This window comes from Aricia agestis, chromosome 2 (assembly GCF_905147365.1).
Source record: "Aricia agestis chromosome 2, ilAriAges1.1, whole genome shotgun sequence".
In the NCBI taxonomy this organism is placed as follows: Eukaryota; Metazoa; Arthropoda; class Insecta; order Lepidoptera; family Lycaenidae; genus Aricia; species Aricia agestis.
Window position 1 is genome coordinate 9,054,102 of NC_056407.1, and position 27,514 is coordinate 9,081,615.

Here is a 27,514-nt window from a genome sequence, read left to right on the forward strand (position 1 = left end):
CTCACGCAAATCATATTGCTCGGAAGGGTTCGAGTTTCCCGACCGAATCTTTTTTCCGAGCGAGGACACATCGCGTAAGTATCTCTTTCTGATTTGCTACGTTGAAAAGAGAGGTCAGCTAGATTTTGTATTCCGCATTAGTTACGAATCGTCAAGTCATCGCAACTGATTTTTCTTTCTGTCGACCCTTTGACGACTATTTTCATGCGTGGTCATGGTTAGTTTAATTTAAAATTCGCAAACGTTTGCCATGAGGAATCTGTTTAAGCTTTAAAACATGAATGTTTGACTAGTGAAGAAAAAATTTAACTTTTATGAAAATGAAATAACGAAACTTAAAAACAATGTAGGTAAGTGTGACGTGGCAGGTATAAAAATTATTAATTAATTTTGGTCCATAGTGATTGTTTATGTTTTTATTTCATCAGTTTATGAAACTTATAGCACAGTTCCAGGTTCAGATCGAACATATTTTATGTTCAGATCAGCCATGATTTTATCTCCTTATCTATCTTGTGGAAAATCTCTACGAACATTTGTTTCTTACATACTGAAGTTATTCGTTATATAAATTTGTGTTCTTTGTTATTCAAGGAAAAATCCATATTAATTTTATATCTAATTCAACCCTAAATTGTCAGAGTGTCGAAATTGGCCCTAGCAAAGAAAGAATGAACGTTATTTTCCCATAGTGCCGCCTCATGTCGCGATCATTCTTTACTGTTGTCTATCTATTTTCTTCATATGTGTCTCTAAAAGCTACCCCTAAATTACGTACATTTCTTTTATAAATATTCGTGTTCGCATTTTCCGTATTAAAAAAATATTCGTAATATTATGTTGAACTAAGTGAAAAAACACAATATGTGATAAGTTGATAACTGATATACATAATATAAATAATTATATATCATCTGCTTTTAATTATGCTCTTGGATTTTTTCTCGTGCAAGTTAAATTAAGAACATATTTTAACATAAATTTAGCATCACAAATTAACATTATAAAATACCTCACATCAAAATGTAAGTTATTAAAACAAAGTTATGTAACCATTCGTTCATCGCATTGTTAGCAAATTACTTACATAGAATTCAATAAGTATAATAAAATCAAATTGCTTAATAACAATTAATATTGATTGTAATCAGAATCACTTTATTAATATTAATTTTAAATATTTGAAATAAACAACATTCATAGCACAGATCTTGCAGTTACGTAATACTTCAACATTGTTATTAATAATTAAAACAAATGAATTTTCTAGAATTTAAATTGCAACTCAATTTAAAAAATGTAAATGTATCGAGAACACGCTACAAGATTTGGACTGTGTTCATACCGACAATGATTTTATCTTTTATTATAATATAATATTTTTTACACATTAAATATTTTTACGTATAGTTAGGGTTCTCTAGAATATTTTATTTATTACTATCAAGCTAATTTTAAAAGCTTTTTTTTGTGAGCAGCTTTATTTTGATATAAGACGAACAACATTTTTATCTGTGAAAATTTTCGAAAGTGGGTAGCTACTTTGATTTGATGGTCCTAAAATATGGATTGTTCTATTTGTAGGACAATGTTACTTACTCTTAAATTATATAACTAATAACCTATCAATATGTACAAAAAATCAGCTGGTTAGATTTCTGTCTTAGGGTTCTGTAATCAACAAAACTTGGTTGACTAATATTATATATGTAAGTAACAAAATCCTGGAAGTTTTCCGCGAAAAAATTACTAATAAGTATAAGATTTTATCAATTTTCAATGTGATATTTATTAAGTAGACAAAAATTAAAGCAGTTTGAACAGGCCACGAGGGCTCTAGCGACGAAAGGCTAATATAGATTGGAGAGGCAATGCGCATTAGCTCCATACACTCAATGCTCTCGTACCGGCGCGGCAGCTTGATGCATAATTTATTAAGGTGCATATGCGCGTATGTCACAACTCAGCAAAATTGTTCAGCCTCCTCCAAACTCACAACACTTTAAGGTAATTATAGGCTAGAGCTTGTAATAAACCGGATTTTAAAATCCTTTTTCAAAAGAGGCGCGTTAAAAATTCTTCAAAGTTTGTACCTTAAAAACTTTTTTGAATAAAGAACCTATTCAAATGTTTATTCATACCGCCACTTATTGTAGTCTACCATTTGTAGCACTAGCATTCTTACGTATTTTTGGTGTCGACTAAAATGTATTATTTCATGCTATTTACATAACACAGTTATGTAAATAGCATGAAATAATACATTTTAGTGGATAAGATGGTGAAAGTTTTGACAGGCCCTTAATAATTTAGTTATAGGCTAATATAGATGTTTGATTTCACAAAACATTATAGTATCGAGACAATCAGTGACATGGCGATACAAGATGCAAAAGACACTGTTGGCGGTCCCCTGACACACCGGGACAACAATTATGGACTAAAATATCACTTTACACTTAGGAATTATTTAAACTTAAAGTCAGTAAAATATATTATTTCATTACTTTTTAAAGTTGTTTGGCGGGGTTTTTTTTTAATTTCTTAATTTATTTTTTTAATAAATAATAATAAACCTTTATTATAATATACACCTGTTAGTTTTAGTAGTAATATAGTATTAGTTTTTTTTTCTCTTTTCTTTTTGTATATTGTTGTATTATTGGTATACTTAGTCATAAGTGTTGTTTTCCCTGTCTATTATGTGGTAAAGTCACTCTTTGGCCCTTGCAGAATACCAGTGCAGCGGGCTTGCTTGCTGCGTATAGCTGACCTGGGGCCAATTTTGACATCACATAATATATACAAATGTAGCTTAGGTCCTTTCTTTTTATTATAATTTTTTCTTCTGTTTTGTGTATGTTTACAAAATAAATGTATTCTTATTCTTTTGTAAATTACCTATTTTTCTAAGTTTTATTTTTATTCCCATAAGTATATCTTACATATCAAATTAGGTATATCGTGTCTAAGACATTTTTCAAACACGTGCACAAAAACACGTCTTAATGCTCTTAATCTAGTTATAATAATTATGAATCATAATTGATCTAACATATTGTTTGCATTTACAGATCTTATTCTAGTTAAATAAAGCTAGGCGAACATTTATGAAAAACAAAAATACTTTTTACGCACGTTGTGCAATAGTAAAACAGTTTGCGTAAGGCTCTCGCACTGTACGTAGAGCAACTGCGCAGTACTGCGTCACGAATTGTTGGATGATGCGTAAAACAAAACTACGCTCGAAACACGTTTTCCACGTGTATCCGAACGTTACATAGTTCCATTCAAATCGATTTTCCTATATCGATAAATCTGGTGCGATAAGACTTCGTAGCGTAAAACTAATCGTTGTTTATACTGTTTGTATTCTTGATACAAACAGTATAAACAACACCTCCGTGGTCTAGTGGTTAGAGCGTCGCTCTCGACTCCGGAGGTCGTGGGTTCGAATCCCGCGTTGGAAACATGTTATTTCCAAGTTTGGTTAGGACAATGCAGGCTGATCACCTGATTGTCTGACAAGTAAGATGATCCATGCGTCGGATGGGCATGTAAAAAGTCGGTCCTGCGCCTGATCTCTCGCCAGTCGTGTCGGTCTTCCGTCCCACTGGGTTATGAGAGTAAAAGGAATAGAGAGTGCTCTTGTGTACTGCGCACACACTTGGGCACTATAAAATTACTCCTGCGTACCTAACCTGGTTTCAATGAAACTGGCCACCGTCACCGAAACCGGTGTGGGGAGTATTATTATTATTATTATTATTCTTGATATGAAACGCATTGAAGTACGTAAAGTAGGCATACTTTCATGACCGTGGTTTTAAATTAAAAAAATCAAATCATTTTATCATTTGAATCGTATTATTTAATAAACCTTCGTCCAAAATCCAAATCATTCATGAGGCAAGATACGTAATATTCAATTTAAATTTGTATCTATAAAACTATGCAGATTTAGACATGAGTAGTACTTATAAATTTTCTCTGCAATTGCCATAAGATTTCTTAATAAGCTTACCAACACATAGAAATCGCTGTATAGGGTAGGGAACATTAAAATATAAAAATACAAAATGATACAAAACAAGAACCGAAGGTGGATCCCTCTTCTCTCCTGGGGGGTGCGCGCTCCCACACTAATAAGAACCATTACTTGCAAATTATCGAGCTCTTATTGCTATTGATAGTAATTAAATGTTTCTGTTTTTAAAGTTAATTATATATTTTCCAAGAAATACTTGGAATTAGGTACCATTTAAATTTAAAGTATGGACCTAAAAAATGTTTTCATTCGACTCAGAAGACATTCTTATGTCTTAGTCAACATTCTTATGTCTCTAGGCAAGGAGAAAATTCGCATGACAAAACGTACATCCATTTTTAACCGATTTCCAAAAAGGAGGAGGTTCTATGTTCGGCTGTGGTTTTTTTTATGTATGTTCAACGATAACTCCGCCGTTTGTCGACCGATTTTCAAAATTTTTGTTTTGTTATATAGGGTCTGATTGTGGATTGGTACCATGTTCATAAAAATGGTGATCTGATGATGGGATCCAGGAGTAATACGAAGGAACTCTTCAAAATTTAAATGGAAACATATGGTGATTTTGGTTTTATATGAAGTATTTTGGACAAATGTTACCAAAAAGTTAGATTCAAGTTATGTCATGGTTGTCAAGGTGGTGATCAGAACTTCAACCTCCTTGAAGATACATGTTTGGGGGTTTCGGTGTTGTTTTAAGAACAGTGGGGCTAAAATGGTCACATTTAGCAATTCCTCTCAATCAATTCAGCATATGAATTGTCAAAACTGTCAAACTGACAAATGTCAAATTAGTAGTACAAATAGACATGAATTGCAAGCAGACTTGCATTTTGCGATTTAAAAAAATGAATCATATTATGATTCATAATATGATTCTCCAAAGCGACATGTCATTTTCAGCATTGCTTGATAAACTCTAACTTAAATAATTCTTACCTTTTAGCAGTGCATCTTTCAGAATTTGCCTAAACCTAAACTATTTCTGTATACTATCTTCATAATTTTGAAGTCGGTACCAGTCCCAAAATATTTTGTCATGGAATTCACGATTCTGAGCTGGCACCGACTTCAAAATACTTAATGAAGATTGTATACAGAAATAGTTTAGGTTTGGTTAGGTAATGCAACACCATAGTAAAATAATATTTTAAAGATTGATAGCATTAAATAATTTCTTCAGGTAGAACTCGCATACAGGTAGTCCATGGAGGTCAAAGACGTCACGGACTACATCCAGAAGAAGACGACACTGCGCTTGAGGGTCGAGCGTCTGCAGTCTCGCTACAAAACTTTAGTTCCTTTGTGGTGAGCCGTGAGAGTACCGACGAATCTTCTTTCGACCTTTGAGGCGCTGGAGTTCTGGCCGATTGATGTGGTCTACCGGAGGTTCCGGGGGAGACTCCGGAACGAAGCGCGTCACGTAGCCGTCAACACGTGACAAAGTGTAGTTTTTAAGTATATAATAATAATAATATGTATGTTAGTCCTTAAGGTATTTATTATAATATATGAATATGTATGTTATCTGTAAGGTATTTGTATTATGGGCCTAGATGCCTGAAATAAATGGTAAAAAAAAATTAGTACAACTTAAGGGCTATTTAGTCACGAATCACGATCAAGCTACATGTAGCGTGTAACATGTATCGAGATACACGAACGCAAAGTATACGGCAGTAGCAAGTTACATAAAGTACGAGCGTTTCTCATTCTCGGATTGTTACCGGCGCGCGGCGCGCTCGTGGGCGATACATAACTTTAACTTCCGAAGCACACGCTCTGAAATATTTATTCCTGAAACGTAAAGATGGTGGGGTGGGGATGGGGGTGGGGGCGGTTTATCCCGCGGTTTCCTTCCCGCCGTGTTTTACTTCGAGAATGGGAAGTCGCCGCCGGCGGATCGATATCGCCAAAGATAAAAATTATAGAAATGAATATAACTTACTTATTAATAGATTAACGTTGAGTTTTTTTTCTATTTATAATTTTGTATCGAGTTATTTATTAGATCGTATTATTTGGTTTGATCTATATGAATCATTGAAAGCTTACATTAAAGTAGTTCTACCATTACTGAGTAAAAATAAGTTTTACTTCTAAAAAATCTGTGAGGACTGCTAAATCTCATAACATTAAAAAATTTGAATGGGGAAGAAAATATTCACCACAAAAATATAAACCAATCAACCAATGACCTAAAGTGTAGCCTAAAGTAGATAAAATCTACATCTGTGTCAATGAACTTTAATAACATATGGCGGTGTTTGCTACATAAATTAATAAAAATTGTGTCCCCATAACATTTAAAACTACGGAAGTACATGTATTTATTAGGTCGTAGGTAAAAACCGTCTGCGACGTTTCCAGGCGTCCGTATTTCCAGTTCTGCGAAGTATCGAGTAGTCTATGTCGGGGGAGTTACGCCCCCCCCCCCCTGGCCCCCACCGTTCGATTGTCTGCGGAGGCTGCCCCGCCGGTGCCATCTGATGTGCCGAGAGCACTCCAGATCTGCATAGATCGTTGCCTTCGTTTTTTTCCCTATCGAAAAATCAATACCAACTCTTATGTATAAATGGACAGATACTTTTTCTTAGCGTCTTTTATAAGCTTGGCCACTCGCTCCACAATAGATTTTTTAACAATTAATCTCATTCACGAGGCGACCGAGATATTTTCAGCGACATTTTCAGTTACATTGCACACGGACAATAGAGACGGCATTAGCATTTCGGAGGTTCGACCGAGTACATAATGTAAATCGCGCGTTGACGGAACCGTACCGAGCTTTCAGCCGCTATCTCCCTCAAAGGGAAAGAGGCCCAAACACCGAGCAATAGAGCCTTCGGATCCAGCAAAACAAATACTCGGTACATTCCAATGCTAGATATCATTCGCCACGCCCACACAGTCGGCATGACGACTGTGAGCGCTCCCATTGGTCGCGGCGAAGCCTTCTCCATTTGAATTGGTTATATTTTTTCTACGATTGAATTTGGAACTGTCCGTTTGTTCTGTGCGAGTGTCGTACGCATGCGCCCGTAGGCGGCTACGTCACGTACACGTATCTACGTCTGAGGCTACGAATGTTTTATTGGACTTCTCTCTCCGTTCCCATTCGTATTTCAATTCTGGTTTTGTATTTGTGGTACATCTGTCTCATTGCGCAGCCGTGGCGGAATATTCTTTTTGCGTTTGCCTCCTCCTTTCATTGGTTAGTTTTTAGTTTGTTTCATTTCGTTTTGTACTTTTATACATTTTGAAGAGTAAGCGATCTGTTTATAAGTACTATGCTTTAGTGTTATAGGATATTTGGAGCAATCTAATATCCGACTTTGATATTTCCTGGATTTTTTTTTATTATTTCCGAAAAATCTATCAATCATTATTGCTAATTAGAAAATTATTAACCTAAAATTCCCACTTCATTCTAGGAAAATCAGAAAAATATTCGAATTAATATATAATCCATACTTCCATACTAATATTATAAATGCGAAAGTGTGTCTGTCTGTCTGTCTGTTACCTCTTCACGCGCGAACCGCTGAACCGATTTTGCTGAAATTTGGCATGGAGATACTTTGAGTCCCGAGAAAGGACATAGGATACTTCTTATCCCGGAAAAATGTACGGTTCCTGCGCGATAAACGAGTTTTGGCGCAACGGAGTTGCGGGCGTCATCTAGTATAATATATGAATGACGATTAACGAATGAATAAACATAAGCAAAAAAAGCTCAAGGGTTATGGTTTGAGAAAACTTTAAAACACTTCGGCCATTTTGAAATGTTTCTCTACAACAATTTCAAGCAATTATGGAAAACGAAATAGTTTTAGTAGTGGTATTTGTCAATAGCCAAACACGCCAACGCATAACACAAAGGCATACGGTTCAAATATAACAACATCACATGTTTCAGACAACTGCAATAACACACAGGCATCCATAGCAGGCTCTGTCCGGAACAATTTCATTTGCGACTGGGCGAGGATAGCGTTGTAATTACAACAACAATCGATAGAGGCGCCACCGTCTGCCGCACGTTTAATCTCGCCAGAATCAAAGGACCGTCGCCTCACACCCACCCCCAATTCGAGCTACCCATCAGCTCCGCCGGCGACCGACTCGTCCCGTGCGCCGTACAACGCTCGCCCTTTTCCAACTCCCACGCTACACCCGAACCGCGGCCGCAATGTAAAGGCGATGCGCCCCAAAAAACGCCGCTTCTTGTCGAGCGCTAAATACTTTGTCTCCGAGCCTATACCGGGAGCGGTATGTCTAGGTGTCCTCAGACCAGATAGTTGCATTTCCAGTTAGCTCGCGTATAACTATTCGTGGACTTTTATTAAAGCTTAACATTGTTTGGCTCTTGTTGCAGCTTTTATACAGTCACCGCCAGTCGTGCCCATATTGTTTTGCAAATATTACCTTGGTAATTGAATTCCTGAATCAGTTGCTTAAAATAATAAGGTTTTTGGTACACAAAGCTTTCGGGAACGGTTGGACGAACACCACTTTGTTGGGAAATAAACTTTGTTGTTTTAATCAAAATAACTCAAATGTGTTGTTTCTAATATTTTGTAGTTGAAAGTTGAAAACAATAATATTTAATTAAAAACAGGATGATTTCTAAAACCAAGATCAAAAAATGATGACTATAAAATTGAAATAGTCAGACTCATTAACAAGAGTTTATTGAATAATTTCCAATCTATCTGCTAATAATCTTACTAGGTACCTGAAAAAAATTAGGAATGATTTTTGCCAATTTGCCTTCATATATTTTTTTATCTGTTTCAAAACTTTTGCAACAAAAATTGCAGGTGGAGGCTTGCGCTGTGCGCACAATTTTATCGCAGCTTTCCACGTTTAGATATAGCTAGCGAGCACACAATTACGTAGAAAATTATTTATAAATAACCCATTGCCTTCTATTGTATGCTTCAATTAAACTTGCACCAGTGCATGCTATCGTTTGTCAATAATTTTGCGTTGTACTCGCGTTGTTGGAGTCTACTAGATGATGCATAGTTTCACTTCATTATTTCCATCTATTTTCGCTTGCTACATTACCGCATCACCATCAGCCCGCGACAGTTTATACAGGGTGTGAAAAAATAAGTGATAATAATTTAGGGTGTGTACGTGTTCCTTGTAGAGAGTTCACTGTGAAAGTGCTGAAAGACCAAAATTTTTTTTCACTTTTGTATGGAGAAACTCGTGACGCTCGGACCCTTGCCCATACAAAAGTGAAAAAAAAAATCGTCTTACAGAGCTGCTACTTTCACATCGAACTCTCTACAAGGAATACGTATACACCCTAAAGTATTATCACTTATTTTTGTTACACACTGTATAAACAATTACTCGTAGATGTCCTCAGATTCATTGCAAAGCATTTCGTTCGTCGTGCGAAGAATTTTTTCGACTCAAAGTACCTCCATTCTCCCCGAATTTCACCTAAATTAATCCAGTGGTTAAAGTGTAAAGTGGTGACAACCATATACTGTATAATATATGTATGATATTAGTATGGATATAATATAATTTCTTTATAACAGACCTCGAAAAAATACGGAAGTAATTCTCAAACTTGAAGTTACAAGATATCTAAGAAATAACTTCATCCGCCCGTCCATTCTAAACTTAGTAACTAAATAAGTTCAAAATGTTACTGATGATTCAATTCTTGTACTATAGACTACATTTTAAAATAGAATACTTATTTTATGAGTTAGATTAGAATTTGACGTCTAGATTGCTTCAGGATTCAATTACTGAAACCAGCCAAGTGGTAAGGGGCCTCGATATTGTTGTCTAGATCAGTGAAATGAACTATGTAGGCATCACAATTCCAACTGAATAAGTAAGTTTAACTTTATTATTTTTAATACCCTAGGTTTTTAAAAGACTCAAAAAAGTAGAAGTAAATGAGTAAGTTATACGGATGTAAATATTTTATTTTTATTTTTGAATGTAAAATTTATATCTATGAAAACACGAAAAAACATCTTATAAACCAAGAGAACACCAAAACATACGACATTATACGTGTACCAAAACACAGCATGTGGAAATTGTTAGTCATCTCATGCGAATTCTAATTAAAATTCATGTTGTACACGTTACCTAAACCTAAACGTGTCTCAAACCTCAGCCTCGCCTCCCGAAGGCTCTTATAGAATAGGAAGCAAGTGTAGGTAATGGCGCAAAATAGTGACGCAGTATTATTGCAGTGGGCGGAGGGGCTCCCTCCCTCGCAGCCCCCACCCCCCCCTCCCAGGCGACTGAAAACTCCGCGAGAAAAATAAGATCCGTACTCCGTCCTGCTTATTCTAAGGAAAGCTTTTTTGTATATTTTTGTATACTTTTCCTTTTTGTGTGCCTGCGACACGTTTGTGTGTTACATAGACGAGTACTCTAAATTGGAATTGCGAACTTGTTTATGAGCGTATATTTTACTTACTTCTTAGAATTTTGAGGGTTCAGCCTAGTAGACAAGTGGCTAGCGATTATCGTAAATGCTAACAAAATGTATGCGATTTGATGTAAGCCATCGCTTCGCAAGCGAATACTAATGTCAAATCCCATACATTTTGTGGCGTTTACGATAATCGCTTGCAGCTTGTCTAGGCCCTCAGGATATTTTAACGAAAGAAGTTATATTCGTTTTTGTGTCATTTGAATTAGGAAAACGTAAGACGCGTAATAATATTGCAACAGGACAGCTTGGATAACTGCAGATTTCCTAACTATCTTGGAATAGTTTATGCTCTACAAAGCCTAGAATCTAGATACTATAATCTATTAGGACGTGTTGCAGAACACAAGCCTACGTATGTACGCCCTGTTCAGCCAGTAGATTGCTATAATATTAAAATATTTTTATCGACTATTAAAAGCTATTTAAAAGGATTTTTTTCTGTAATATCTATCTTACACATACTTTATGCATAGCATTAACCTCTTTACTTTATTAATTTCATATTCAATCGTAGTCCGTAGAGAACTGATCAAGTTAATTTCTTCCAATTAACAATTATTAATTTCTAAGTTACTATAACTACGAGCGACAAATGATATTATGAGAAAATTCGTGTCTTTAGTATAAGTAGTTTTTTTTTTTAATCACTGTGTCTTTAATTTCGCGACAAATAAATTTTTCAGTAGTACAAACTGAAAAAATAGCACCACTGTATCGTATATAAATGTTTTTAGCCCTATATTAAGCTTAACTTAAGAAAACCTTTTTTAGGTAATGAGAATTAACATTATCTTTAAAATTATCTTTGTAAAGTAAAAAGCTGCAAAAATGTAAGTATGGAATTATTATAATAAATTATTTCTTTGCTTATTCAAAAATTTAATGAAATACTTACAATTTTCATCTTAATCAGATATATAACTCCTATCATTTATATATATTCTTTATAGTTACGGATTTCGCCTATAGACTACAATGCTCATTTCAAAGAGCATCCTGTATGTCAAGCAAGAAAAGCGCCATCTGGTAAAATTTAATCACACTATACACAGCTCGACCGTCCACGCGGCCTCAGGAGTCAGGACATTATATGTAAATGATGTGATGTAAGGAGCAAGGACATGCAGTTCACACCCAGTAGATGGCAGTAGGAAAACACATCCTTTTTGTCTAAAAACCGCCCAACAGCGTATCAACGCATGGCTTTTAGAAATTAGATAGTCCTATAGACACAGTTGAAATAGAGTTCCGTGGTCGTAGGTAATGGCACTTATAAGCCTAAAGCCCGGAGCCAAGATGTTTTCTTTTTTGCTTCAATATGTGCGGTATCTAAGAATCCCGATGAAAATGTATGGAATTGAGTATTTTTGACATTAAACGAGTCGAACGTCAACTTCTTATTAACGAACACTTATGTCAATTCCATACATTTTGATTGGCGATTCTCTATAGAAGGGAAAAAGAAGTATTGTCAAAAACTACATTTTAAATATGGCATTTCAAATGAAACTGTTGAATCTGGTTGAATTTTTAAATAATAATAGATGAAATTACTATTCGCACTACCAAAATCATTGAATTATTATTTAAGCAGAGGAAAAATTCAAAATGTACGAAAATAAATGACGATCATGAAAAGTTCTATAAAAGTAAAGTGCGTTGCAACTAACATTGAAATACTAATAATAATGTTAGATCGTCTAGAGTCTAGACCGCTGTCATATTGTAAGAGTATTCCCAATTGAATCATCCGCCTGGCCTTGACTTTGGAAACTTGGCAGACGATATCGCAATTTTAATACATTTCTAATGTTTTTTTTATTGTAAAACCTGATTCATAATTTTCATCTGAAATGTTGAGCTGGAAAAATAGTCTACTAAGTGTTAAAAAAATAGCATCAAAATGTGCTCTAGATATTGTATCTCTGATTCACGCAAGCACAGAATATAATATTATAATAGTACGCAAGGCCGCAGAAAGACTAGCTGAAAATCTGCTGCTCCCCCCTAGCTGAAATTCTGGGTACGCCCATGGCACAGGATAAACCCTTAAACTTAAATCTTTCAGTAACAATAATATTATTTTAGCATCAAATAATATTATTGTTACTGAAAGATTTAAGTTTAAGGGTTTACCCTGTGCCCTGAGCGTACCCAGTATTCCAGCTAGGGGGGCAGCTCATACCTGTAAAGCATTACCTATTACCATTAGCATTACCTACAGTTATTGATTCCATTGTTCTAATTTCTAACTGCTCAAAGTGACCTTATACATAACCTGCCTTAAGGTGTGAATCATTGGGACTTTAACAAGAGAACAATTTTTAACGACACACGGCGCCCGTACAATTTATTTGTACGTCTGTCCTTATCACTAAATTGGATGCACCGCGAGTTAGAGAAGGAGGGAAAACCATTTTTTTCGGCAGTAATACCCATGGGGCAATGCACTCAGTACGTAACTGGTTGGGAGAGGACGAAAGTACAATGTTTACGTAGGTAATTCGAGTTGAAATATAAAAGTAACATTAGGATCAATTTTAAGGATAAAATTTAATATTATATTATTTAGTATCTCATGACTCATTACTACAAGAATTTTATATTTAGAAAAATAATGTCAGATACTGAAAAGTCAAATTAACCTTTAAACTAGCCTAATTAACCTAAATATGGTAAACCCTCAAAACATTCAAGGTAGGTAAAAAATATTATTTTTGTGTGTTTTGCAACGCTGAACACTAGCAAAATTACAAGTTGATCTCAAATTATAATAATATAATGATAATGTGTTGTTAAGTTTACTCGGAGGTCGGAGCGTGTGCAGGCATCCGCACTAGTTAGTTCTGAAAGCTTTAACAAAGTGTTCAAACCAACCTATTTAGGTTCATCACGAGCAATACATAATATACTTACTATTAAAGAAATTGATACAAAGGCAGATGGCGGACCTACGTAACTTGGTCGCGTTATGACAAACCCAGCCGACAGATCATCACTATATTATATTATAATGAATTGACATAATCTGACCAAATGATGTAGGACCGTCAACTGCCTATGAATCAAATAAAATCAAATCAATTTCTTTGATGGTACATCATAGTAAAAACAGTTTTGTTTTTATAAATAGATAGCAACTTAACCTACATTTTTGAAAGTTGGTGTCTTTTCCTGATTCTGATTAATGAGTAAATAACCTTATTTTTCGTCGGTTGTTAAAGATTCTGTTCCTTGTGAGTAGCAGTTAAATGTATTCCTTCCGAAACCCCCTTTCTCGTGAACTTGAACGTTCGGCAGTTGAACCCGCGCGGGGTGACATTGCCCACAGAGGCACAGACACTTGATAACAAACACACTTTGATACTTGAACTATATTACTTACCACAGTTAAAATAGTATCCAATTCTTGTATCAGAGACGATTTCTATGGTACTCCTTCGGAGCTGTAAGGTTTTCCGCCTGTAGCCTGAGCTCGTATCTGTCACAGCGAGCATTTACGAGTAAAGTTCTGTTCTTCTCGCCGTTCTATTTTTCACCATCCTTCTGAGTCTATAAATATATAAACGTAGATATGTGTACACTTGTCACTTGCCTTTAATAATAATAAAAAAAAACGAAAAACCCGAAATGCTCGAAAAACCCGGGTATCCATTTTTGCAACCCGGGTTTTCCCGGGTTTTCGGGTTTCGGGAAAACCCGGTCTCGATGCCCTACTTACAGCTAACGATAGATCTCTGCGAATTCGAAATTTTAAAATAACAGAAAGAAAAAAATATGTATTTTCTACATCTGGAAATGTACACAAGTACCTAAATGCGTCTCCCAAGAAGTTAAAACATACTTTTTTGTCGTAAGAATATCGCTCAATTACAAAAAATTCGTGTTTCGCTTTTGCACGCTCGAGGAAATTCGCGATAAGTAGAACGGTCCCAATCTCATAATGATGATTGATGACGACAGAAAAAAGTGTTCGCGCGAGTCCTATGTTATTAAAATAATAATATTTATAGAAGGTTTACACCACGTCAGTCTGGCTCCGTGATAAGCTCTCGAGGAGTAACTTGTTTAACGGATAGTCACCAGACCATAAGACGTATAAGTAAGTACATAATATATTATTATTATGTTTAATACTATACATGCGTCTAAGATTTTTATTATATTATAAGTACACATACTAGCAGCTGTCCCGGCAAACGTTTCTTTGCCATATATAAAGTATTTCGCCCGTATTATTTTATTGAAGTGACTAAATAAGTATGTCACCATGGCAACGTCCATCGCTATCCCGTCGCACAAACAATGGTCGCCGTCAGACTCAAGTTGTAATAATTTACTATTATTTATTCACCAAATGCACTTTAATATTCAATATAATAAGTACCCAGTAGCGGATTCTCAGACCCACTGAATATGCATATAAAATTTGGTTAAAATCAGTAAAGCCTTTTCGGAGGAGTACGCGGCCTAACATTGTGATACGAGAATTTTATATATAAGATTATAAATGCACAAACCAGGAACTTCTTTGTAAAGCTGTTATCAAAATAATGCCTCAGATCAAGACTATTTGGGCCAGCGCGATGTACTGCACTTGCAGACGGCGTATGGATGCACCGACTTTTTCGCCGGTTTTTAACTTTGTCCTTGAATTTCAAGTTTAGATTACCGAGTGCATTACCAAAACGTGTTATGTACCCACATTGCGTACTGCATAATGATACCGGTTACTCGAAAATTATTATTGGGGAATTTTTTACACTTGCAAGTTGAAATTGGAAACTTTCGAACGAAGAAAGGCTTAGCATGGCTTGCTATGGCTTTGGCATTGACTTTGATTCCAGGCAGATAATTAAAGCTCTCTTCACGCCGTGGTGACATAGTAATTTATGGTGTTTTCCATTCTATAGAGAGTTGTTGAAAATCCGGTGATATAACCATATATTTATTCCCGGTATTGCCAAGTTATCTGCAAAACATGTGTGCCTAAACTTGAACTGTACACCATGCTGTAACAAGAACTATAAAAGAGAATAATCTTTTACGAATAACAATAATTCAGCTAATATATTTAGTTCATAGTACATTTGTACAACATATTTCTTGTTTTCAGTATGAAAACAATAAATATGTTGTACAAATGAGACCTAGACCTAGACCCAAATATCAACAAAAGAGCATGATGTTTTTGTAGAGATTGATTAGTCGATAATATGAAACGATTATTATTGATTGTTGGGATACAATATGTTGATTGTTGGGGCTCGGGCGTCGGGGGCGGCGTTCTATTGTGTATGACAAGACTATATTTATCTAAGCTACATTTAAATATTTATTATATTTGGCCTCACTAAAAACTATCCTTTATTTATCATTTTCTGAGTTTTCTTCAAAACTGTTAAGTAGCTTTATTCGTGGGACAGATAGACCGACAGACAGACACACTTTTGCATATTACGATTATGTAAGGATAGACATATGGATAGTATGTATGTGATATGTCAGTGTTTTAATACTCAATACAATACAAGTTGTTCAGGTTGGTTGTTGGGCGACCTTATCAGATTTCACGTAGCTATCGACGACGTCACGTTGCATTAAAATCTAACGTACCCGACTCACGAGTCACGAGTCATACGTGCAATCTCATTCACATTAGGATAGGTCAAGACAACTAACGTAGCTCAGCTCTCAGTAGATGTAATAAATAATGGTTATAAAAAGCCCGCATCACGCGCGGGGCAATGCACTTTTTCGTGAGCGATCCGAAGGCAGGCGACGAGTCGTGTGCATGACATTTTTATCAATGATACGTTCCGCATCCTCGACGTTAACTCCGATGATATAGAACTCAAAATCAATAATCGCTCTGATACGCCGTTTTTCTTCCCAGCCGAACCTCCAAAAATACTACGGCCGATCGATCAAATGAGAACCGTAAAGTGATGCAGTTGATGCTACTTTAAAATAAAAGAATACTAACAATACTGCGCTCCTAAGTTTATGCAGAAGACCCTTTTCGCATGGTAATATGATCGAAAATTGGAGTGTAGTTGCGATTCTCCTCGCAGACGCACATAACGTGCACACGCGGCGGGCACAAGCGGTTAGCTGTAGCTAAGGTCAAGATGCAGCGCGGTCTGCGCACGAGAATATCATAAATATTAGGACTACAGTATTTCTGAGGCTTTTTAACAGGAGTATCTATTCAATAACGTTATTGTTTAACCAAACAATAACGTTCTTTAGAGTTTAGACGATAGCCAAATATAGAGAACAAAAAACTCCTTTAAAAAAATTAAGTCATAGTCCTGTAACCGTAAAAGATGTATGTTTTAAGAAGTAACCTAAAGGGATTGTATTAAATATACTGTAAGATTGAAGTATGTTAAGTGTTGTAAAAGCGAGCTCACTCTACATTTTAATCTTGTATCTAGATCTTGTCTTAACTCTGTCCCCTTTATCAATATAAATATTTACCCTACGTATGTGGCCATCACTGTACAATAGTAACTTTTACAACGTGTGACGTGTCAGATAAAAACAACCTATAAATACGCTTAGGGTTAAGGAAATATTTTACCTCAAGGAAATTACAATTCTCTTCAATTCCCTTTATCTTGGTCATAATTTAGTGAGTACCTCTGAGTAACTAAGACGATTGCAGATACCAGCGGACTTTTTCGACTTTGCAACTATAATATATATTTTTGTCATTTAACATTATAATATTATACAGTTCCGAAAAACGACGACAAAATATAGTTTAACATAAGGGTAGTTGTTGTAAACAAACAAAAACTCTCGACCTAAAATTAGGATTCAGTTCACTAAAAATATGTAAAAATAAAACATGGAGAAACCGGGAAGTCGTCAATGTTGTTTATCAAAATAGATTCGTTTTATATAATAAGCTGCGTAGATGTTTAGTTGAGAAAGTCTTTATTTTACACTGTCCACCTACAAGACTCAGAAATAAAATCACTTCAAAACTAAAATTATTTCGTATCTTTTTTTAAATCTACTTTAGAATAACTATGGAATACATGATTGTTTTGAAGATAGAGCAAATTGCGTTTCCTGAGTCACACAGCTTTGAGTATCTACGTATGGTCTACGTCATTGCTACGCTCTACGCCAATACTACGATATTCGCAATGTTTGATTGCTTATCGTCATACTGTTCGCTCATTATTTTTATAACGCGATTAAATTCCGTTCGGTAGATTCTGTGGATGTGATTTTGTTGTAGATTATACTTTTTAATTTTAAGTTAAGAATTTTAAGTAATTGTCTATTATTAAATAACTAATAGCTTAGCTCGAAATTACAACATTTTTGCTACTTGCATAACAATAAGTGGATATGGAAACTAAGGATTAATTATAAAACTTTAATACAAATATAGAAAAAGTGTTGTAAAAGGAGTTAATAATGGGCATTGTCCAAAAAAAATCATATGTACTTTTTACAAACAATACAAATTAGTACAGAAAAATTGAACGATCGGCGCAAAAGTAAGGATATACGAACATAACTTAATATAACTAGCTATTTGACCGAGCTTTGTTCGGTATTCGATAAAACACGAATGAAATGACATTTTCTAAAAATGATTCATAGCTAGATCGATTTATCGCCCCCGAAACCCCTTATATACTAAATTTCATGAAAGTCGTTGGAGCCGATTCCGAGATTCCAATTATATAATTATGTACAAGAATTGCTCGTTTAAAGATATAAGATAAGATTTAACTCAAATAATTAAGTTGCAGAGTGACTCATACATCATTCATACGAAGATCTTAATCGCAGATTCTACTACTTATGCCACGCGAGAGGATCGCGCTTTGTAACATGAATGAAAAATAGTCTATTGAATACTTAGCGCATTGTTAGATGGAGTCAAGGAGAAAAACTGAACTGAATGCTGACGATTTAGCTGGCGATAAGCTGACATGCTCACGAATATAGACGGATCTTTGGACTGGGCCCTAGGCATCACGAAAAGTGTAGTATTATTATTGTACTGTTTAAATTAGATAAGAGCCTGTACCTATACAATTAAGTCAATATGGTGAACGTATCACGAATTATACTATTTTCACTTATCAGTTTATTAAGTACCCTGATTCTATTATTATTTAAGAGGGCGAATAAAATAACATCAACCTTCTTTTTTCACACTTACGTCCGTCGTTTATAATAAATGCCATGTGAAAATACATTTTTCTTAATAATTCTATAAAATATATACAAAATTAAAAAAAAACCGCTCGTCCAGCTGAACGACGCTGCATAAATGTTGCACGAAAGTACCATCAGAGAAGTTCATTCCTAGGCAGATGGCGGACCTTTGTAATTTGGTCGCGTTATGTCAAACTCATGCGACCGATCACAGCTAACATTGAATTAAGCCGATCAAACGACGGCGCGTAGCTGTAGGTCCGTCAACTGCCTAGGAATCAATTTCCTCGATGGTACAATCGAGATGTAGTAGAGTAGTACCATGTAGTAGAATCAAGGTACCGTTCTATATTATGACGCATCTACCAAGGTGCATTAGGACACCATTTTGGGTCACTACTGGTAAGTGGTAACAAACAATAAATACTATTCATGTCTTTTGACCTCAATATAGTTTAATGATTCGTTTAAATCAATAAATACAGATAAAATGTTAAAATAATAATATTTTAATTACCAAATTTTATACGAATATTTTAATATGTTAAATTACCTTAGCCCTTATCACTCACAAAAAGGGCAAGATGCCTAAGGGCTCTTTAAGCCTTTAATACAGGAGGTAGGCTTTTTAATTAAACTGATTAAGTCTGAATTTTTCGAGGTAATTAAAAATCAAATCACAATTCACCAATGTTTAATATCCTTAAAGTATTTCATAAGATACGTTTTACGTTAGTAGCAAAAGAGTAAGACAAAGGATTGTACTCTGGGAGAGGCGCTGAAAATAAAATATCTAAAGCAGGCATTATTAGAATGAGAGGGGCTCGTTTCCCTTCGTCTTACGAGTTTTTGATGAGGTCACTTGTCCTGGCGCTATAGTTTAACATTTTCACTTATACCTACTCTAACGTTTTTAGGGTTCCGTAATCAACAAGGAATTCTTATAGTTTCGGTCTGTCCGTCCGTCTGTCTGTCTGTCCGTCTGTCTGTTAGCGGTTGTAGCCGTGATAGGGCGTACAAAGCCGTAAATCGTAATTCGGCATGAATGTACCATCGAGGAAATTGATTCCTAGGCAGTTGATGGACCAAATTACCTAGGTCCGCCATCCGCCTAGGAATCAACTTCTCTGATAGTACATATTAATGATGCTGAAAAAATTGTATATGAAAGCTTTAAAAAACCTTTTTTATGGTACCTCACCAACACTTCAAGTGGGGATGTTTTTTTTTTACGTCCACCCACCGTGTGGAGAGTCGTTGGATAGGTTTTTTAAAAATATTACGAGTATTCTAAGACCGTATTTTTTCGATTGAGCTAGGGATCCATTTCTGAAATATGATGTTTTAAAGTGGAAACAATCGTTAGAGTCCAGTGGGGTACCTTTCAGCAGCTAAACGGTTGCTTCTGGAAATTAGCAAAAATTCACGAGAGTAGGAAATATGCTGAATTTAAAAGTAAAACTATTACGGCTAATAAAATTTCATAAGTTATTGAGTAGTAGATCAACTATTGGTATTTCAATAAAGAATATAAAAAAATTGTCCGGTAGAAAAATAACAATTCCTTGCAATTGTTTAAACAATGTTTGTTTAAACAATATGGCACCGGGTTGCGCCATGGCAACATGCATTTATATCATCAGGAGGGCAATTCGAAGATGATCGCATAAAAAAATTGAGGTGGAATAGTTTTCGGTACTCATGCGCCGACTCGTGCTGCTCTATAATGTATTCGCCGAAGTATAAAGGAACCTTTCGTTCAAATTCCTTTGAACGTAACTGAAATGATGTTGTTAGTAGTGAAAAACACATTATAAATGTACATTCATTGACCATACAAAAATTATCAAAAACTAGCGGTACTACGGAGCCCTATATTATAGCGCGTGGCTCGATACGGGCTTGGCCGGTTTTTTTACTTCAATAGTTCGTATGGAAGCTTTATTACCCAACTGCGCCAGAATTAAGGTTATGTTATTCAAGTATATAATTATTGTATTATATTTCTAAAACACGCTTTGGCCAGTGGTACTCAACCTTTTTTTATGCGGGCCACAAATACGTTTTAGTCTTGATGCGGGCCGCTACTAAAACTTTTACGGATTAAAAAATAACGTTCTTAAATATTAGCGGTTTGAAATTGAAACAGTTTTTACGACGTTCACAACGTATTTGAATTATTTTGCAGGTAGGCGTGAATTTCAAAATAGTTCACTTCACGCGGACCACTGATAAAGTCCCGCCGGGCCGCAGATTGAGTATAGCTGCTCTATAGAGATTAGAGCCTACACGCCTAATCGGATTCGAGCTTAGAGATATGATTCGTTTCTTTTTATTTCTAACTCGTTTGAGTAACACTTATACGTCTGAGACCTGAGTGTAACAAAGGCGTACCCACGCATTATGTTTTTTTCATCAATGGTATTTCAATCCCATCTACACTCTATTATAGTATACTAAACGGTGTAGTGAACTGTATGACGTAGAACGTTAGATGCAAGAACATAGATAGCTCCTGATTTTCCATTCATTCATTGTTAAGGCCAAATTTAGGTATAGGTAGGCTATATCCTCTCTACTAAATATTTTTAAGGAAATCCTATGTTGTATTAAAAAATAAAACTATAAGTATCAGTTAGACTCTAGAAATACGAGCCGTAATGTAGAAAAAGAATGATTATGATGGCTGCGTTCCAGATGACGTTAATTTTGACCAAAACGCTCAAAACGTCCCCTTCTGCCGTTCCCTTTGGCGACCGGGGTCGTTTTGATAGCGGCTATGACGTCACTCATGACGTCATCATTTTCGCTCAAAACGACCCTTGACGAAGATGGGTCAAAGTGGGCGTTCTAGTTTTTTTTTAATTTTAACGTAACTATATCGCGAAAGCCATGTTTGGAAAGTTTTCAGGAGAGAGTAGAGACAAAAACTTTATATTATTTCATTACAAATAATATTTTAATCAAATAAATTAAATAACATCTCATCTCTCCTATTTTGTTGACTTACTCGTACTTGACTAAGCATTAAGCGGTATTGTTACCTAACGTTTATATGTATATTGTGACAATAGTCAATATTCAAAATATGTGGTTTTGTTATTAAAATATGATTCAATGTGAAAACTCAAATATATAAAAGTTTAACTATATTAAAATATGATTACTTAAGTAAAAAAATGTAATACTAAAAACGAAACAAATATAATATTATGTACCTACATATTTTATTAAAATAAATGTAACTATAAACAATAAAATTACTTTTATTTACGACTTGAAGAAAAGGATCGTAATATCCAAGTTCGGTTCAATGTACCTATGTATAAAAAAAATATAGTTCTTTTTTTAAACTTTTCTCAAAACGCTCAAAACGATCCATAATCCGTTCCACTTGGGTTTGTATCACTGACGCTCACAAGCTAGTGGAACGGGAAAAACTACGGTCTTGAGCGTGAGCGTTTCTAACGTCATCTGGAACGCGGGGGATATGTAAGTATACTAGGTACTTACCCAAAAATGTTATTAACGTTACGAAAAATAAAATATACAAATATAACAAGCACAGTACAAAGTATCTGTAGCTCTAAACTCTGACAAATAAAAATCATAAGAGATTAAGCATGATCTATGCGACAGATATAAATTAGGTCACTACAAGTAGGTACTACAAATGTGGGTATGGTATCAGGTATGGGTCTTAACTTCACTAGCCTACTTATTTCCTATAACGATTTATGAAACTTTTTCTAAATATTTTTTATGGAAAAGCACAATCAAATCATCATTTCCATAATTAAATAACGGAGATATTTGCCTCATTGCATTATGACGCATTGCATTATTTGCACCACCTGCTTATGCTTGTAATTTTTTATGCCTACGAAAAATGGTAATATTCTTCTAGAATAGCTGAGCGGGAGCAGCAGGAGGCGCACAATGGCGCGAGCGATGGAACATATAAATACATACGGGCGGCGCGCGTGGCGATACAGGCCGAAAGCGCCGCGGACGTAGCACGTGCACGCCCAAATTAAAAAAAAACATGAACGACGCCGAACTGTACCAGCAGGGGAATACCCTGCAGACCCGGGACGCACTGCTCTGCCTCCAGGAGTACGCGCCCCGGATCCGCTGGGCGACCGCCGATATCGTCGTCGACATCGGCTGCGGCGACGGCAGCGTCACCACCAAGATCCTCAAGAAGATGCTGCCGCCCGACCACAAGCTCGTAGGCTGCGATAAGAGCGACAAGATGGTGATGTTCGCCAACGAGCACTACGGCCGCGACGCCACCTCCTTCATAGTGCTCGACATAGAGAACGACCTGCCCAAGGGACTCAGAGAGAACTTCGATCACGCCTTCTCCTTTTACGCCCTGCACTGGATCAAACACCAAAAGTAAGTTTTTTTATGCATTAATTGATGAAATTGAGGAGCTCAAACTTTTTCAATTGCGACAAAAATTCTACGCTTTTTATGGGTAAGTAATTTAAGTATTTCATTTTATTTGTTGTCGAAATAATTACCAAGAATAATAATAATTATTAATTCGTTTAAAATATATGACCTGATTTTTAAACTAATTATTATTTGATTGAATATATTCTTAAATCTGATATATATAAGTAAACAAGCAATTCTTGTATAGGTATATAATTGGAATCTCGGAATCGGCTCCAACGATTTTCATGAAATTTAGTATATAGGGGATTTCGGGGACGATAAATCGATCTAGCTAGGAATCATTTTTAGAAAATGACACGAATAATCGTGTTTTATCGAAAGCTCGGTCAAATAGCTAGTATAATAATTATTATAAAAGATAAGTACCAAACAAGTGTTACAAATTTTACTTAACAACGTAATGTTTCCATCTCAATCTGGATTAGATTGGCGTAGCCCTCTGTCCTACACGACTACGTTGAGTAAGGTTGAGCTCAATTCATTTAAAAATAGAATTAACTCGAAACTTCTTCACTACCATACCCAAACCATACCCTACGGTGTTCAACAAATGCAATCTGTTTATCAGATTTTTTATTTTGTTAACATTCTTTCTAGTAGGTACCTAAGGGAAAAAAAATGTCTTCGAAAGACATTTTCTCCCTGACTAGATTTGATATAAATGTATAGATATAAAATATAACCTTACCTGATTAGTTTAATATGTGAATTCATCTGTCGCACCTCTATAAAATAAACATTTTATTACTCGACTTAGAATGAGACAGCCAGATAAATATTATAAAGTTTGCGCCAGCTTTCTTAAACGTAACTATACTCGTAAAAATAAGAAAATGGTTACTAAAGAGTAGTAATCGACGATATTACGGTTAAAGAAAATCTTTATCACTATAATAATTGGTAACGTAACGTAAACTCGAAATCCAATGTCATATTCAGCTGTAGTACTACTTGATAATAGTATTTATAAATCGGTTAGCGCAAAGCATGAAATGTGCGTAACTCCTGGGTAGCTAGTTGCTACAGTCATTATACCAACAACACTACCAGTAGCGGCGTTAGGATGGGGCGACGCTGGGCAACCGCCTAGGGCGTCGGATAAAAAGGGACGCCGAAGGTGAACAAAAAGAGGCGCTGCGCCGCAAGCACCCCTCTTATTAGCATTTAGCACTAACAGCGCCCAGGGCGCTAGTAGTCTTAAAACCGGCACTGAATATCACAAACTTGTTTTTTTTTTATGAAATAAGGGGGCAAACGAGCAAACGGGTCACCTGATGGAAAGCAACTTCCGTCGCCCATGGACACTCGCAGCATCAGAAGAGCTGCATGTGCGTTGCCGGCCTTTTAAGAGGGAATAGGGTAATAGGGGAGGGTAGGGAAGGGAAGGGAATAGGGGAGGGTAGGAAAGGGAATAGGGTAGGGGATTGGGCCTCCGGTAAACTCACTCACTCGGCGAAACACAGCGCAAGCGCTGTTTCACGCCGGTTTTCTGTGAGAATGTGGTATTTATCCGGTCGAGCCGGCCCATTCGTGCCGAAGCATGGCTCTCCCACGTATAATTTTATTTATTGTACGAGATTAGCCAGATTTTCATATTCTATTGGACTTTTAATTTAACTCCCATTTATTTAATTGGTGAATGGGACCTCAGTTCCTAATTTGGAGGTCGTAGGGTTATTGTTACAGTAAGAGTTTGTACTGTCAAGAAAATTGGTGAGACAGACGCCAGACCTACGTGATTTGGTCGGGTTAAGTCAAGCTCAACCGGCATATTTACTTGAATTTACTCGACCAAGTAAGGTTGGTCCATCATTTGTCTATGAATCAATTTTCCTAACAGTTTGGACTTTACTTTCATGGTATAAGGTGGCTTTTTTCTTTACTTTTTCAGGAAGTACGAAGTTGTATGGAACTTTTAAGTATCTATTATGAAGTCGAATGTTTTAAATTTCGTAACTTTAACTTTTAATGTAAAAGTTGAGCATAAAATAAAAGATATATATGCTCAATTAATTTCAATACTAGCTATTCGACCGACCACTTTACGGAAAAACTATCACGCCTATTGATTTGTGCTTTAACACAGTATTTTTTTTTATGTAGATGTAGGTGACGGTTTCAATTAAAATATAAAAAAAAACTGCCTTAAATATTATTACCACGCAGAAAAACGACGCGAGCCCTCATAACGCTCGGCTTATTTAGTCTTACTTATCTAGTAATACAAATTACAATATGACATTCTAGGGCGGCATTCACAAACATCTACGACCTGCTGGCGGAGGGCGGGGACTGTCTGCTGATGTTCCTCGGCCACATGCCCGTGTACGACGTCTTCCGGATCCTGGCGCAGTCCAACAAGTGGCGCACTTGGCTGAAAGACGTGGACCGTTTCATCTCACCCTACCATGATTGCAAAGTAAGTTGCGGACCTGGATTTTTAAGAGCCATAGAATAGTATAAATAATAAAATTAATAAATAAAGCCCTCATTATTTGTTGGACTTTTAAGACATGATAATAGGGGAGGGGAAGGTGCTATTTGTGTAGTCACTCGAGCGTCATGGAGACCTAGTAGGTTTTTTATATTAGGTAAAGCTGATAAAAAATAATAACAGCGTTTTTTATTTTAGCGGTGGCCGGTGGGTTAAGAAGGTTTTGAAATAGAAAATACATTCAGAAAGTTGCTTACTTAGGTAAATTATAAATATATTTTAGACAACAAGGACATCATTTAGTTTAGTGCAAAATAAAATATCTGCGAAGCTTAGTTAGGAAAATACGAAGCTTTATTTTTTATATTTTAAAATTTCCCTACAGGCTTACCTAACCTTTGAATCGTCAGTGCTTTATATGGAAGATTCTTTGGGGTATGCTAAACATCCCCCTATCTTAATCTGACAGATCCGATGACATTTCAATATTTAAGAAAAAATTAACCCACCACGTAAGAAATCTGATTTCTGTACCATGATAACTAGACACATGTCAGAAGCCTATACAAGCTTAATCTGACACGCTAGAGCTTCTCCCGAAATCCCCTCTTCCCGTCCCCAACTGTGAAGTCATTACAAATCACCCATCGGTAACGTCGCTTGTCTATAGAGATTTTAAGAAGGAAAATAGTTACTCTTTACATATTATACTTACCAAATATAGTGTCAGTAAGACTTTGTAATTAAATTACAGGACTCGGAAAAAGAAATCAAGAGAATGATGACAGACATCGGTTTCAAGGATGTCGAAGTGAAATGCTCCGAAAGATCTTTCCTGTACGAGAGCACCACCGCCATTAAAAGTAAGCAGTACCAAATGTTAAGATAAACGTTAGTTATATGCACAAATTAAATTGTAATAATTATAATATGCACAAATTAAGTACCAAATGTTAAGATAAACGTTAGTTATATGCACAAATTAAATTGCCCTTGAGATACAGATAAAAAAGATTCCAATTCATTAGCGAAGAATAAAATAATGAAAATTCAACGTATCTAAGATACAAGTATTTAAAGTGGTAGAGAACACGACGCATCTAATAAATTAATCTAATATTTACATTCTTGATCTATTTAGAACTTTGATACACGGTAGTTTTTTCACTGCAATAAACCTAATTTTCCATCTGCTAATGCATCGTTATAATCTATTTTCAGAGGCGGTCGCAGGAGTCAACCCGTTCGAAATACCCAAAGACAGAGTGGAAGACTTCTTAGAAGATTACGTCGCAATAGTCAAGGAAAAGTACTTAATAGACCACGCCAACAACAATTCAACGGAATCATTTAGCGTTAAGACAAATTATCAATTAATAATTGTTTATGGAAAAAAATAACTTAATCGTAGATATATATGCATTTTAAACTATGTAGAGTTTTCCTCAAAGCAATAATTAGTCTGATTGTAAATACAGATCGGTATTTTTTCACATAACGATTTGTGAATATTTATTGGATTATTCAATATAGTAGTATTTTAGATAGAGTAGATTTAGGATAGTTATAACAATTCATAGTACAAAGAGACAAGGTGAGATATTTATTTTACAAGTTGAGTTGAGAGTGAATGAGGTCCTCATTACGAGGATGTAATGGTAACTTTTAAGTATGATAATTAATAAGTAAAGTAGATTACTTAAGAGGGCGACTAACAACAAAAATCAAACATCGTGCTTCTCTCTTCACACTCACTGTGATTCCTATGCCAGGTGAAAAAGAACGACGCGGATTCATCGCCAAATTTTTTCTCAATAACTCGTTAAATATACAACATTTTAAAAATCCGCTAGGTCGACCTCTCAATGATGGAATTTTATACAATGTGTTA

The 27,514-nt window shown here is 35.7% G+C and overlaps 1 protein-coding gene across 1 annotated transcript; it reads left to right on the plus strand.

Annotated features, from left to right (window-relative positions):
* On the plus strand, positions 1 to 27,340 carry LOC121738412 (juvenile hormone acid O-methyltransferase). The gene is made up of 5 exons (XM_042130445.1): positions 1 to 74; positions 22,630 to 23,123; positions 25,437 to 25,608; positions 26,378 to 26,486; positions 26,845 to 27,340. The coding sequence occupies exons 2-5, from the start codon at positions 22,768 to 22,770 to the stop codon at positions 27,021 to 27,023; spliced, it is 816 nt and encodes a 271-aa protein (XP_041986379.1). The 5' UTR covers positions 1 to 74; positions 22,630 to 22,767; the 3' UTR covers positions 27,024 to 27,340.
* The last annotated feature ends 174 nt before the right edge of the window (positions 27,341 to 27,514 follow it).